This window comes from Parus major, chromosome 5, assembly GCF_001522545.3.
Source record: "Parus major isolate Abel chromosome 5, Parus_major1.1, whole genome shotgun sequence".
NCBI classification, from domain to species: domain Eukaryota; kingdom Metazoa; phylum Chordata; class Aves; order Passeriformes; family Paridae; genus Parus; species Parus major.
In genome coordinates, this window is record NC_031774.1 from 45,702,471 (window position 1) to 45,717,833 (window position 15,363).

The 15,363-nt window shown below is 36.8% G+C and overlaps 1 protein-coding gene across 4 annotated transcripts in view; it reads left to right on the forward strand.

Annotated features, from left to right (window-relative positions):
- Positions 1 to 14,579, forward strand: part of DGLUCY (D-glutamate cyclase) — a 47,684-nt gene extending 33,105 nt beyond the window's left edge. For all 4 annotated transcript variants that reach the window (XM_015630060.3, XM_019006912.2, XM_015630058.3 and 1 more), the window contains 6 exons: positions 1,109 to 1,369; positions 1,852 to 1,951; positions 3,573 to 3,721; positions 8,525 to 8,644; positions 9,439 to 9,590; positions 14,133 to 14,579. In XM_015630060.3, coding sequence (XP_015485546.1) covers positions 1,109 to 1,369; positions 1,852 to 1,951; positions 3,573 to 3,721; positions 8,525 to 8,644; positions 9,439 to 9,590; positions 14,133 to 14,276 — 926 coding nt within the window. In that variant the 3' untranslated portion in view covers positions 14,277 to 14,579. The remainder of the gene's footprint in view (positions 1 to 1,108; positions 1,370 to 1,851; positions 1,952 to 3,572; positions 3,722 to 8,524; positions 8,645 to 9,438; positions 9,591 to 14,132) is intronic.
- The last annotated feature ends 784 nt before the right edge of the window (positions 14,580 to 15,363 follow it).

The window sequence follows — 15,363 nt, forward strand, 5'->3', positions numbered from 1 at the left end:
ACCTAACTTAAAAGTTAGCTACTAAAGGGGAGTACAGTACTTTGTCTCAGTTAATATACCCCATATCTCTGAGATTTGTATTCTGCTTCTCTTAACTTTAAGTTCTCTGAACTTTTTTCTCTGTCCATTATCTATGTATTGCCTGTGTGTTATTTAGAAGGAATATAAGAAATGCCAAAGGGGAAATTGATGACAAAAAGATGAAAATGTAGGGGTGGGGGGAGCATTAAAGGATGAAGATACAAGGAGATCAAAAAACAGCAATGAAGACTTACCTCTATACGCCCATCATGCTGGTACTCATGGTTTTCTTGAGTGCTAGCAAATTGAAAGAACTGAGTTGTGAACTTTTTTCCAAGTGACAGGGAAGGAACATGGGGTAGGAAGTGTTTGAACAATGAAAGCCATACACAGAAAATAGTGTTGCCTATTTAGGGTCTGACCCATGAGAAGAGACTTCTGTTAATGTTCACCTATTTCTCAAGGTCTGGTAATGTTCTCTTCTGCATTAAGTGTTACAAGAACGTCTAGTAGTCACCTGGATACCGCTGTTTATGAGGTCCCCAGGTAACTTAAAATGTCTCTGAAACCTCACTTCTGAGGTTAATCATTTCATTAGGTGGAATTCATTTGGGAATTAGCTCTTTCCAAAGGGAATGGAGTTAAACAGACACAAAGGACACGCATCTGAAGTCTGCATCAGAACTTCTGTATGGTCTGGGATGCTAGACTTGCAATCTAGCTTCATTAGCTAAACATGGTCTAGCAGGACTCTCAAAGGGAAACAGAGGGCCAAAGGAAAGGAAACAATATGCAATTAGTTCTCAGAAAAAGCTATTTACACTTAAACCTAGAAACGCTAGGTACAATAATTTTTAAAAGCTGACATTCTTAACCTGGAAGCACAGCCCATTATCTTCATTACTCATATCCTACATCTTCTTAGGTTTCCTGAGGAAATTACCCCAATTCCTGCCTTGACCAGAGGTTTTTCTCTTTCTTTTAACCCATTTTATGTCACTAAAGTATGTACTTTCATACAGAGGGAAAATTCGAAAGGAGAATGATACATTGACATGTACTGCTCTCTTTAAAACCACTTGTCTAGGAGAGCGGGGCATCCTGCACCTGCAGCGCCAGGGCGAGCTGCTGAGGGCCTGCCTGGCCATGTCCCACGCGGGGTCGGTGCTGATAACAACGGGATTTCCCACCCACTTCAGGCACCAGCCGCCCGAGGAGAACGACGGCCCCCCGGGAGCCCTTGCCATTGCAGCTATGCTGCAGGCCTTGGAGAAACAGGTTGCCATAGTTACAGATCAGAGAGCTATGGATCTGAATAAAAAGATTATTGAGGAAGCTGTTCAACTAGGTAAGAGACAGGGGTTTTTCAGTTTTTATCTTGCTAATTTGAGCCAAGGTTTGCTTCAGTTTTAATCTGTCACTTAGTACAGGACCTTTTTTTTTTTTCCCCAGTGAATGAATCAGAATTCATCCTCTAAGCTCTGCTCATCATTGCCATGATGACATTTTGTTGACCTAGCTGGCATCAAGCTAATGTTTACATATATGGGTATTGATTCTGGATGAGTTGCTTGCCATAAATTCTGAGTGTCTGTTCTTATTCTTGTAGTCCTGTTTTCTACCTCAAGGTCCCATTTAACAGCATTTACATCTAAACAAGTTTAAATTAAAGTTTAAATTAAAGGATATAGGGGGCTCATCAAGAACTGTGTAAAGACACTGAATTCTTACAGTTCTAGCAATTTTGTTTTCTTATTTTTTTTTAAGTTACTCAAAGAGACATTAAAAAAAAAGTATGTAGTATCTGAATTTCATTTTGCTTTTCTGTAGGAATCCTAGAGAAACCCATCCCTCTACTGAGTTATCAAAGGGAAAGTGCTGATTCAGCTTTAATGTTTTTGTGTGAGAATGGGGATCCTGGAAGACCTAGGTATGTGTACTCAGTTTTTGAGAATGAGTCACACCACTACTGTGCAAAATTATAATAAAATAAGGATCATGGTCTAAGAAGACACAATGGCTGCAAGTAAATCCTTAAGACTTTGAATGCACAGAACAAACTTTGAAGCAAAACACTGTTATTGGAGCATATAGAGTACAGAATTTCACATTATTCTGCAATTATGCACTTCTGGAGTACAAAAAAGAAACAATTCTTCATATATTAATAGCTCTTTTCCTTCAAAAACTTTCTAAAATATTTTCAGCTGTTATTCTATAAATACATATAAACACACACTGTATATTATATTACCAATTTTTAAATCAGTGAGAAGATCAAAAACTATTATATCAAAGTCAGTGAAAGAGCTAAGAAAAGAGCTGTGTAAAGTGCGCATTTTCTAGAGCTTTAGCTCTAGTCTGACAGCTAGGGAACCTTATCTGACTTAATAAAATGTCATATGTTTGCAATGGTGTGATTAGGGTTAGTGCACTGGAGAATTTGCTCGGTGGCTGTATGCTCATTTCATTACTTAGCATTCAACATAAATTTCCTTGAAGTAGGCATGCATTGCTCGTTTTTATTGATCTTTCCTTGTAAAGTCTTTTAATATAGTCGCCCTCAGTTTGCATTCTTTAATGAAAAAGTCTTTCACCCTGGTATTTGCTTTGTTAACTTACTGAATTCCCATTTCTTTCCACAGGTTAGTGGGTACTGTAATAGTATGCATGGTACTGTCTTCATTTTTTATGTGTTGTTTTAAAAATGTCTTTTATAGCTATGCTTAATAAAAGTACAGGCAGATTCTATTTAAATTGGTCCCTTAGTCCCAAAAAGCTGAAGTTTGTTTTGTTTTTTTTTAAATAGACAACTAACCTGCTAAAGGTCTCTGGATTCACTGTAGATACCCACCCACAAGAACATTAAGTAATTCAGCAGAATTAGTAACCTCTTGAGAGTAAAGTCAGAGAAACAGAAGCAAAATAATTCTAAGATACAGTGGCAGAACTGAGTACTATAGTTCTACTTAAATGTGGGACAGCTGCAGTGCATCTGTCTACTTTCATAACCAGCAAGACAGCCATAGACTTAAAAAATAAATCCCCCAAATCTAAAGACCCAAACCCAAACATTGCCTAACTAGAAACTGATGAATATTTGCCAAGCTGTGTACTTTAAACAGAGAATATATTGACACTAACAAGGATTTAGATGATCATTAATTTCCCATTTTTTTGTTTTCTTTGAATACACTTACAAAGACTAATATTTTACAAGATACCGTCTGCTTTAATGTGAAACAGAGCCAGGCCAGATGGCTGGCCCAAAGGATTGCTAGCTAGGAGGATTGCAGGAACTTCTCCATTTCTTGGTAGCAAATGTGGTTTGGGGGAGCTGCACTAAAGCTATTAAAAAGAAGCTGAACTAACCTTTGGAAAAAAACCCCATATACAACTACATTCAGAAATAACAAAACAGTATCCAAGTTTTACCTTGAATCCCAAATGGTCAAAAAGTAGAACCAAGCACAAGCAGCCAACAGAAGAATTTTTCATGTGAAAATTACAGCTTTGACTTCTCCCCTGTTTTTTCACTCACCTCTAACCAGATTTGATCACCTGGTAGCAATAGAGCGTGCTGGGATGGCTGCTGATGGCAATTATTACAATGCCAGAAAAGTTAACATTAAGCATCTCGTGGATCCCATAGATGAGCTATTTTTAGCTGCACAAACCATTCCAGGAGTCACAACAACAGGTAAGTGTGAGTTTGTGTGATATTCTCAGAAGCAAGAGAAGCACAGAGCAGGAGCTCTTACTGGTAGTGAAGGGGAACAGGAGGCAGGTGCTGAGCAGCTGCTTTGAGGCTGCAGCTGTTTGTTGTGACTGGATTTCAAGACACTGTTGCTGGAGAAAAATTACAAGTTTCTATTGAAGGATTCTCACAGCCAAGAAAAAAAAAAAAAAATTATTTCAAATTTATTTAAGGGCAAAAAAACAAGCCCAGATGTATTAACTATACATAAGTCTATGTGCATGCACTCTGAGTGGAGTTTTTGATAGTAACTCCATTCTGTATTTTTCGTGTTGAAGGCAACATAGAACATAAATTGTTGTTGGATAGGGATGTTACTTATTAAAGTATCGGTTTTATAATTGTTACATCTAAGTTAAAACAGCAGTCTGGATAGAATCTATGTTTATATTGTCATTAGCAGTACATTCCTTTAAGCAGGGATTACATATTTGCATCTATTAAAATTGTGCCTTCTCCAGCAAAATATGTGTGCACTGTAAGAATCTTCAAAGGAATGCCTTGTCCTTCCCCCCAAAGCAACGTTGGCCTTTGCTAATACATCTAATGAGAATGCTTTTGTCAACATACTGCTCCTCTCTTTAGGCAGTAAACTTTTTATTCTTGGAAACTTACTGGATCTGGTTTTGAAAAAATATGCCATGGACCATTGTATAACATCCTTCTATAATCAAATGCTTCCTGCTACCATGTGTGGCCCAAATGAGAGTTTTGGAGATATATTCACTCTGTAAATAACAAAATTAAATTAGTGATAAGTACCCATACCAGCCTGATTTCTGTCACATCAGAACACATCTGCTGATTTAGCTTTCTTTCTTCTTATAGTGCTGTGGACTCACTCCTAAGTATTACCAAAAGCATGGGAACTTTGGCTTCTCAGTTTTGTTGTTTTTCAAATGTTTTCACAGAATTTAGAGAGCTTCTGCAGAGATAATGCAGAATAATAGTCTGATTTCTCTGTATTGGTATAATTTAAAGGCTGTGTAGCAGAGGACTCCACTGATACTTTTTTATTATTGTAAAATTTGCAGTACTTCGTATTTAGATTTGTTTTTTTCCTATTCATAAGATGTACCAACCTTGAAAAGGAAATACTCTAGATGGCACTGTCTTGGCAATCTCAACAGAGGACAAAGATTGACTGAATAAGTACAGGAAAAGCTGTGTTTTGTAAAGATGTCTAGCAAAATGCCCAAGAGCTTTATCTGCTGCTCTTAGTTTCAATGTCCCTGATTTCAGATTGTTGATACAAGAATTTGATCTCTCCAGCTACTTACATAACATCACAACCTGATTCCTTTAATAAAAATAACCAACCTCTTCAAATATCTCCCACAGCAGCTCAAAGTATATTATTCATTTGCTGGAGTTTGGAATGTTCTGCCAGCTGAGAATTTGAATCTATTCAGCAGAATGTAGTTTGTTTCTAGCATTCTCTGAATATTCAAATATACTATGAAATGTCATTAATAAAAAATACCACAGGCTTGTGAAAAAGAAGAAAAGCAGTTATTCAGATTCAGTATGTCCCAGTGCTGTGAACTTTCTCTAAAGAGATTTCTGCATTGGAAATGGTTTAACAAGTCAGAGGCTTCAAAGGACAATGAAGGGATCTGCTCTGATCTCCCGTGGTATTTGTGTACGTGGATATTCTGCTCCGGAGAACTGAGTATATATAGGAAAACAATGTAATTTTTTCTTACATTGTCTGTTACCTAGTTAACTTTTCTTGTTTTGCTTATCACACTGATTTTTTGTGTCTGTTATTTTGTTTAGGTAGCAATTTCTTGGGTTAGATGTTGGATTTTTTCATTGTGTTTCTGCAAAGTATAGTTTAACTTAGCCACCGTGGCCTTTGTGTTTTGTCTCCCGTTAGCAATGTGTTGGTACAGATGCTACAGGTTTTTTTCTGGTGGGGCTGTCATCAGCTTTCTTTATGGTCAGTAGGAATTTAGAGGCATATGACTAGTTCCAAAACAAATGCAAATATTGTACAGAATTAAGGTGGAGTACTTGAATAACCTTATAGGCTAGAATAGCAGAAAGATCAAGTTTTCAGCCTACAGAAGTTCTTTATATAGTGTGCTCCGTGGCAAGAAGCACTGTGTCAGTAGGTGGAGAGGGGAAATGTTAGAACATTTGTTACATGCTGATTAATTTCTGTCAAGTGTTGCATTTAAAACGAGATCTGTGCTTTTTTTAAAAAATCTGATCTGGTAGTTTGACCCCAGACAAAGCATGACCAGTGCCTGCAATTGTATGGGTACTGACATCCTGAAAACTCAGGGAGTGAAAAGCAGCCTCAAGGAATTCACAGAATAAGAAGACATGAAAGGCTGAGTTTGGGAGGGACTCAATTTTCACATAAGACTGAAATAAAAGATTAAGAGATGTTACTGGAATCACATATTGTTTTTTTCAGCTGTCATACAATTGACATAGCTATATGCTATTTATATAGGAGCTAATTAAAAGCTTTCCAAAGTACTGCATGAAAAAATGGGGTCACACATTTTCCTTTCATACAGAAGATTTTTAGCACAGAAGACTGACGTCTCCTGCATATTTCATGAATATAGGTTCAGAAAACAATGCAGTCAGTGGGAACTTGCATGGAAGATCCAGCAGAACTATTTTTCCTTTGCTTGGAAAGAAATTGGGCCTTTAGAAGAGGATTCATCTTGCCTATTTTCAGACATCTATATTTGAGATGTCTGCCTTGGGGTGAGATGAACTGAATGTGTGAAGGGAGTGTTTCTGCTGACTTTAAAAGCAGTGCAGCTGACTGGCTCATGAGTGGATGGCTGTGTTTGCACAGGTGAATTTCACTCTGGAGATCTACAGTAAAATACTGTTGTCTGGCAATGTAGAGAGGAAGAAGAAAACAGATGGGACAGGAGGCTTTTCAGTGGGGTGTTCTTTTCCTCCCAGTGTCGCACAAACAGGGACCTATCCACAGCAACAGATTGTTGCTACTAATTGTTCAGGCATGCTGGTGACAGGACTCCAGCAAAGCAGGGCTGATACAAGATACCCTGAGCAATGGATATATTTCAGTTAGAGAAACTGTTTATTTTCTTCATGGGACAAGAATTCATCTTTGCCTTTTTAAAGAATATTAACAGCAAAAATTTAAATTTTGAGTATTAGAAAAATCAGAATATTGTGTGTGATTCTTACAAAGCAGTAGAACTTCCATATTTATATATGAGGATAGAAGCACCAGGATTATATCAATACCTGTTTGAAAGGCACTGCCAATAAAGAGATTTTTGAAAGCACCATTAACTCCCAATGGTGAAATGTGAGCAGATTATTAAAGCAGATAAAAAAGAGTAGCTGTTCCATGGCAAATCTTTTTATGTAAGCTATGTGTCACTCAGTTATGCCCCACTTGACTGGATAGACTTAAGGAATCAAATGAAAAAATGCTACTGAAAAATAACTTTCCATTTCATTTAAAGAAGAAATTTGCTACCAACACATGAGATATTTATGCAGTTACTAAAAGTGTTAAATTTACCAGTTTTCAGGGCTTGAAGTGTAAATTATAAATATTGTAATTTCTCTTCTGTGACACATGCTATGCACTAGAGCACAGTCACATTTCAAATTCAAATCTGATACATCACAGTCAGGACTTGGAGCTCTTCACTGTTCTGTTTCACAGACATGGGCCAGGATTTTTCTGTAAAATCTTCAGATTGAAAAAGATGCCATTCAGACTAACAGATGAAAGAGAAATTTTAATTTCCAACTAAATAATAATGATAATGTTATAATAATTATAAATAATAAATAATTTTAATATGTTTTTTATCTATTGGTAAGAGACTACTATCCAGCTTTGATGTAAACTGCTAGTTTATGTTACCCTCATCTCCAGATATCTAAATGACATCTGACGACTTTATGTCCCAAATATCGGGTTGCCTAGATTTTTCCTGAAATTGCATAGATCCCACTGATTCCACTAAAATCACTAAGACAAATACACAGTATTTCTATTTGTGCAACAAAAATCAAGGTCCCACATCCAGTATATAAGAAAATTTAAAATAATAAAGACTAACTATTTTTTTGGGATGTGGCTATGGAAAATGAAAACAGTAATATTATACAGGGCTGGGCTCCTTGTGTACTGTGGCCTGTTAGTGATCTGTATCAAACAGATGGGCAGTGCAGTCAGGCCTACCTCTATCCAAATCCTTTTCTTCTTTTTTTGCTTGTCTTTCTGCAATAATTCTTATTTCTATTCTGTTTTTTTTTTAATTAAAACTTGTAACAAGCCAAAGTTTTCTATGCTTGCCTTATCGTAGAACTGATTTCTCAGGTTGAGAAAAAGATTTGGCTTTAATTTTTTATCTTCTTTCTATGTGCTGATGTACTTGTGATAACACGTAATAAAGACCTCATGTAAGGCCTTCCATAAGCAAAGTTTACTGTCTTGATTCTGTCTGCAGTTCACAACTATGTGATATTTTTGATTTCTTTTGCCTGCAGGCAATGTAAAGTGTACATTGCATGTACAAGTTTAGAGGTTGGCATGTAATAGATGATGCTTTCAGCTATTTCATTCACAGTCTTCTGTTTTTAGATGCTGTGGATAAAAGAGGATAAACCATCTCATATGGAGCTAGGAACTATCACAGCAACTGTGGGGAAGAAACTAGATGTTTTCTAAAGGGATTGTAAATTTTATGCTGTGTTCATACTCATTTTGTCTTTTTCTCTTTTATAAAGGTGTTGGAGATGGAGGAAATGAATTAGGCATGGGCAAAGTAAAAGATGCTGTAAAGAAGCACATAAAAAATGGAGATGTAATAGCTTGTGATGTTGAAGCTGATTTTACTGTTGTAGCTGGTAAGGGATTTTTGGTGGGGTGGGAGAGAATAGAACTGACAAGGAAACATTTGTCTTTCCAAGTAATTTTTATTGGCCCTTTCCAAGTCATCCTCAGCAAACTGCTCTATCTCTATTGTACATTTTCTGAAGAGTTAAGTGCCTGTTGCTTCAGAAGAACTGACTGAAAATTGAGAATGTTCCATGAACAAAGTGCACTTAATTGGGAATAGTTGGGCAAATCCTGAGTATTCTTGAAAAATTACACATTATATAAAATCGTAGAGCCATAGAATACTGGAATGGTTTGGGTTGGAATGGACCTTGAAGATCATTTAGTTACTAGTCCCCCTGCCATGGGCAGGAAACCTTTCCCTAGACCAGGTTACTCAGTAACAAATATTAATAAGGAAACTGCAGAAGTGATCTGTGTGGGAATTAAAATGTCTGTGCACATACGAATTTTCAGTATGTATCATTGATATACTTCTCTTTAGAGTGTGCCCCTATCAGGCATAAATTAGTCATATTGCTCCTTTACAAAAAAAAAAAGTTCTTTCAACAATCACTCAAGGACAAATGTGTGTTCTTAATGTTCAACAGAAGTTGAATGTTATAGTTAAAATTCTCTTTTACACCAGCATGAAATAAAATTTGCAGTGAGAGTGAGATGTTCAGCTGGTCCAGCTTGTGAACTGGATGGTCCATATTGCGCTTGGGTTCGGGTTTCTCTGTTCCTTACCCAGTTTCTCTGGCACACTGGGCACTGAGCAGCCCATTAGTGCAGTCTGGTCTCACGGTGCTGCTCTTTGCAGGGGTCTCTAACTGGGGTGGTTACGCCATGGCCTGCGCTCTGTATGTGCTGCGCTGCTGCGAGATCCACGAGCGCTACCTGCGCAGGGCACTCGGGCCCCCGCGCACCGAGAGCAGGAGGCTCTGGCTGTCAGCACTGCCATCCATCACCAAGGTAATTCCTGCAGCTGGGACTTGCTCGGGACAGGGAGATGGAAGTGACCACCAGCTGCTGAATCCTGCCTGGTTAGGTTCAATTCCTCACCTTCACAAGGTCTTTGGGGACTTCTAGGGATTCCTTGTGAAGGAGCAGCCACGCTGTCCTTAGACTGTTTTCCACAAAGGATTCGAGATTGCAAATTAAAATCCTCCAATATGAATGTGTTCATGTCTTGTAGCTTCAAGTAGAAGACAGTGCTACAATTTTATGGGCAAAGCAAGAAATCCTTGTATTGAGATATAGTGATTGAAACTCCCTGTTTGCTTCCTTAGCATCATTCAGGATTTTATAACCCTCTGTTGTCGTGTCCTTTAAGATGACTGCTTCCAAAATCAAAAGTCACAGTTCTTATGCTGTAGCCACTACATACTTCTGATCTTTGTACCTTACTTCTGATCTTTCCACCTTTTCTTGTTTGCTGGAACCTTTCTACAATTAGTTTTGAATGTTTCTAAATTAAAGTTGGAAAAAAACTTGTACATGAATATTTTTAAATGTGTTTTGACTAATGCAGCTCTGTACAGTGTGATATTCTGGGAATGCAAAGGTTTCAGACTGAGAAAAAGTAAAATAACTGAGAGGGGTGAGAAATGACTGATCTGTGCTCATCCTACTAAGCACGTGCCTCTATTTTTAACTTGGCAGTGGTTAAAAAAAAAATCTGTCTATATATACACACACACTTAATGATTAAATAAGATTTGTCCAAAACTTTGCAATAAATTAGAAACTTCAAAATTCAGCTTTATTAGCAGAGTACCTCTACAAACCTATTAAGTGTGTGACCTCCAAAAATGCTAAGCAAAATGCAATCAATCTAGCATAGTTACTGCCCAAAACAAAGCTTTTCTCTTGAGATGACAGGACATTCTGCATGAAATTCCAACAAAGAGCCTTTTAAGTATTTTAGAGCAGATCTCACTATTTTATTTTTTTTTTCCTATCTTAGTTTTTCATCCAAAGGTCATAAAACTGAAACTGATCACAACACTTGGTGTAGCCATATAGCTTAACAAAACTTTCATGGCCCTTTTCAGCAGTCTTTTTATAAAACAGATTAATTCTTTTCCTTTTCAGTTTTCAGTGTTTTTTCCAGTTGCATCTCCTGGTTTTTGACCTTTAAATTAATGCATCCTAAAATGACTATGATCAAAATTCCTGGTAATGAGATACTGTAATTAAGTGTTATACTGCGTATAGGAAAACCTTCTTGTTTTTGTTTTACTAAGCTATACAGATGGGAATATTAATGATCCAATAATGGGCTACTGAAAGTGCAATTCTAAAATCTATTGCGGTAAAATTAATGGAAACAGTTTTGTGGAGGAGAGAAAATGACAAAATGTCTGACAAGAAAATATGATATCTTTAATTATAAATCACACAACAGTGAACAGTGCAGAAGATTGAATACATTAGTATTCACATACTCCATTAGTTTTAAAAAAAATCAGACCATTTATGTTTATATGGCTACTTTCTGCAAAATTCACCTTCATTTAATGCTATAATAATTACCCTAGTGAGATAAAGAGCAACACCACAAAGATCCATCTCAATGTTTATATTTGTGATTGTAATTGGAAAGAGGACATTTGAAGGCGTCCCTTAGCACCAGACAGCTTTCTTATAATGTGCTTTATTTTTGCTCAAAAAGTGGCACTTCCATGAATGCTGTAGGTGATAATTACTAAGTGAACACTTCCCCTGAAACACCAATATTATTGCCATGCACACTGGTGTTCCAGCAGTGTCAGGATTGCACTGCCAAACCTCAGAACTGCAGAGCTCTCCCTTCCCACTGAACAGCAAACTAAGATTGTTCTGAGTCTATGGATGAGCCTTTACACACATCTCAGGAAGAGATGCTGCAAAGCATTTCTTCCATGGTGAGAACTGCAGAAATAAGAAACAACTGGATCTAAACAATCTTTGCTTAAGATTTTACTTTACTTTGAGTATGGTATTGGCTTGATTTTTCAGATGTTCACAGTACTTTTACACCAAAGTGACTGTAATGAAATTAATTCATTCATACATATCCAAATGTAGCTAATGCTAAACATCCTACAACATCCATCAACTCTGCATTTCACTGCATCTCACAAACAGGTTAATATAGCAAGCGTTTTTTTCTTTTACTGAGCTCATTCTTAATGGCAACATATTAATTGTATAGTATTTTTTTGAAAAATTATTACCTATAAGAATACGAATTATAAATATATAATGGTGTGACATGTTTTTAGTGTGCTTTATTAGCTTTGTCATGCAGAAAGAGGTTTTCCCCCTTGAATAAAGAACAAAAGAGATATTTTTCCATTAATTTGATTCTTTTTTCCAGTTACCCCAATCCCAAAATAATTATTTACTAAAGAGAGAGCTGTGGTCCAATTGCAGCACTGTACAGCTGAGGAAGTATGCTACACATTGTATTTGTTTATTACAAATGGAAATGAGCATTTGATGACAGGCTACAGTTTATCAGGCACAGTTATGTAGTATTAAGCAAGCAAACTTTTTTACCTGATATAAGCAGATCAGAGAGCTCTAATATGTAAATATGTAGCAGAAACCATTCATATTAAAGGTTATATTTTGTGTAACCAATTTAGGTGTCTCTTTTGTGACAGGAGAGATCTCCTTAGCCCTTTTGCATTTAAATACACTCAGTGCTAAGAGAAACCTCTGTCATGCAGAAAGATTGGCTGTATATATTTGCATTTATGTATGTGATCATTCATACAATTTAAACTGATGTGTATTTATAATTTTATAAATTATAAAGTAGCAAATTTTATGCTACTAATGTATCCAGATAATTTCCTTAAATAGCTGTGTCACTGCTGACACCATATAAATATGCATATTTTTCCTTTAGTAGAAAGCCAGAGCCACATTTAATTTTGTTGCAGCTAAGAATTAGGATGTTTTACCAGGAAATAAAAGACAGATCTTTAGAAAGTGCATTCAGAGTGCAGGTAACAAAATTAAACTGAATTGATCATGCAGGGCTTGCTTTGCTTCATTCAGAAATGGTTATATTTTGGCCATGTACTGTATTAGGTAAAATTCATCTATATTGTGTCTCAATTGGGATCTACAGCTACTGTATTCTCTGTGGTTTAGAAATGTTCCTAGAAAAAGTTCTAAGATTTGATAAGAGAAAATTAGATATTTTAACGTTATAATTTTTTTCATCATTCGTGTTCCTACAAATGAATGATGAAAAAAATTTTAACATTATGAAATAATAAATAAAGATAAAGGACATTGCTAGAGGTTATTGTGTGGTAATGTCAAACAAGAAGTGTTAAAACCTAGAGAACTCTTTGGAGGACACTGGTAAGATTGTTGCAGTAGCAATTTCCATAGAAATAGAAATAACACAGTAGACAAAGACCAGAAAGGGCATTCCTAGTAAAGAAAGGGAGGAAAAGATAGATAGGTGAGTGTTTCAAGGTCTTATATAACCTATCACAGGGTTGGCATAGGGGAAGCTAAAAAGTGACCAGGTTTTTGGTTTTCTCGGATTTTTATAAACAGAATTCAAGGAATAAATTCTCACTATAATAAATGCTAAAAAATAGGAAATTTTACTGCATATATTTCATGACAAATGAAAAGCAGAGAAGTTTATGCCAGACATGCATCCACTTAAAAAAAAATCTTGAAATTGCACTGTTCCCTGTGTTTTTTCAGAGCTCACTTGCTCCCAACTTTTCATCCCACAATGCTAACTGGCCCGTAGCTCACAAAGAAGGATTTTGTTCCCTCTGTGTACTTTTACAGCTCAACTTGGAACATGCTTTGTTATCTGCTTATATTAGTTAAGCAAGAAAATAACTGTAGTTCTAAACAAAGCTTATGCTAGTTCAGAGCATGCCAAGGAAGCACAATTTCCGAGGTTGTTTTCTCCCCACTCCATCCCTAAGCAACCAGAACTCTCATAAAATCAATAATGAAAAGGGAAGAGAGGGCTAAAGGCACAGAGAGATCAGAGAAGCTGCAGGAAAGGAAAGTGAGTGTGCAGCCCATCCAGGTGCTCTCTGTAACCCTTTTTTCCTGGTGCATCCTCTTTCCCTCATGTTCTTTTTCTACAAAAATGCAGCTGCAGCCAGCTGCCTTGCTGGGGAAACCACAGATGGATTTTTGAGATACTTTAGGTGGAGGTTCCTCTGATTCTCATTTGAGCGATGTAGGAACTTGAAACTGGGCAAAAAATGATGTTTCTGAATTGACACTAATAGTCTGTTTGAAGCAGTGTGGAGAAAAATAATATTCAGTGATTAAATGGCAGTCAAGATTATAAACTATCTGACACTCCCTGAGCTCCAGATGCTAAACATATCTTTGGGACAAGATAGTACTTGCAAGTTGATGGCAAAATAAATATGGAGGATATGGTCAGTCTCTCCCAGAACTAAAATAAAATCTTGATGACTGCTCTTGTCTGATTCAGAATTTTAATTATACTCTGTTTCTTTGTTTTTCAAGGAAGAAAAGCTTCTGAAAACACTTGTGCAGCTCGGGGTCCGCAGTGGCAAAACTGCCAGTCTAGAGATGGAAGTGGATGGGCTGCCCTTCTACAACACCCATTCACTTATGATTGAAAAGCTGCTGCAGGAAGCACAGCAGTGACTGCCCCGAAAGATTTCTGCATCAAGAGTTGCTCCCACGTCATTTCCTTATTCTTGAGGCTCTCACAAGGTGCAAAAGATCAGAAAAGATCAGAAAAATTTTCATCTCTGGTGTCTTGACAACGCACAGCTTTTCATTGTTACCCTTGCAACATCTCTGTGAAACAAGAGGATATAATTCACTTGGTCTATCTTTATTTTCTGTAATTTTATAATGGAAAATGAATATTAAATGATATTATATAATAAGAGGTGATCTGGATTTTACAAAGAAAGCATGAAATTACAGTGAGATATTATTGCACTGCCGTTGTTGTTTTACTAACCTCATAACTGCAACAGGAAGTAACTCCCGTAGCAACTTGAATTTAAAAATACTTGTGGTGAGGAGAACAGCTACAGTAGAGAGGTAAGATTCAAAACAAACCTGCAGTGTCACAGTTGTGGGAGCTCCACTGCACACCTCCTGTAGCCCCTCTAACACTGTGTTCTTATGGGGAGGGATAGTTTGTGGAAGTGTGAGGAGATAAGGAGAAAATTTTTACTGAGCTAATTAAAATAAAGGCAGCATTGCAGCTGTTCTGTGTAAAGGGTCAGCTGTGCCATTAACCCCTGTCATATTAGTAATTTGCCACTTATATATTTTGCCACTTTATGGATAATAGAGAAAAGTCATAGACATTTCAGAGTAATCCTTTTGTTACAAAGAAATTAATTAAATACAAAACTAATGATAAAAATTATTAGAAATTGAAGTATGATTAGATATGAATAAAACTTTGCATTCACTATGAAATAAAATTATGTCAATAAATTTTTACATTAATTCCTGTTGTAGAAATTCAGCTCCTGACAAGACCAAGTGAAGTAAACATTAAATTCTATCCCATAGGATTACTAACACTGAAGCAGTACACAATAAATGGCTGTGAACCAGCTTTTGTCATTTAAAGCTGTGATTTTACCTTAACTCCAGGTGAGTGTCAGGACTGGAGCTGTGCTGGCTGTCAGCCCTTGCAGCAGAGAGGGGTGGGTACATTTGACACCACCTCTAGAGCACTGGTGCTTTACCTGTCATGGAATGGAAG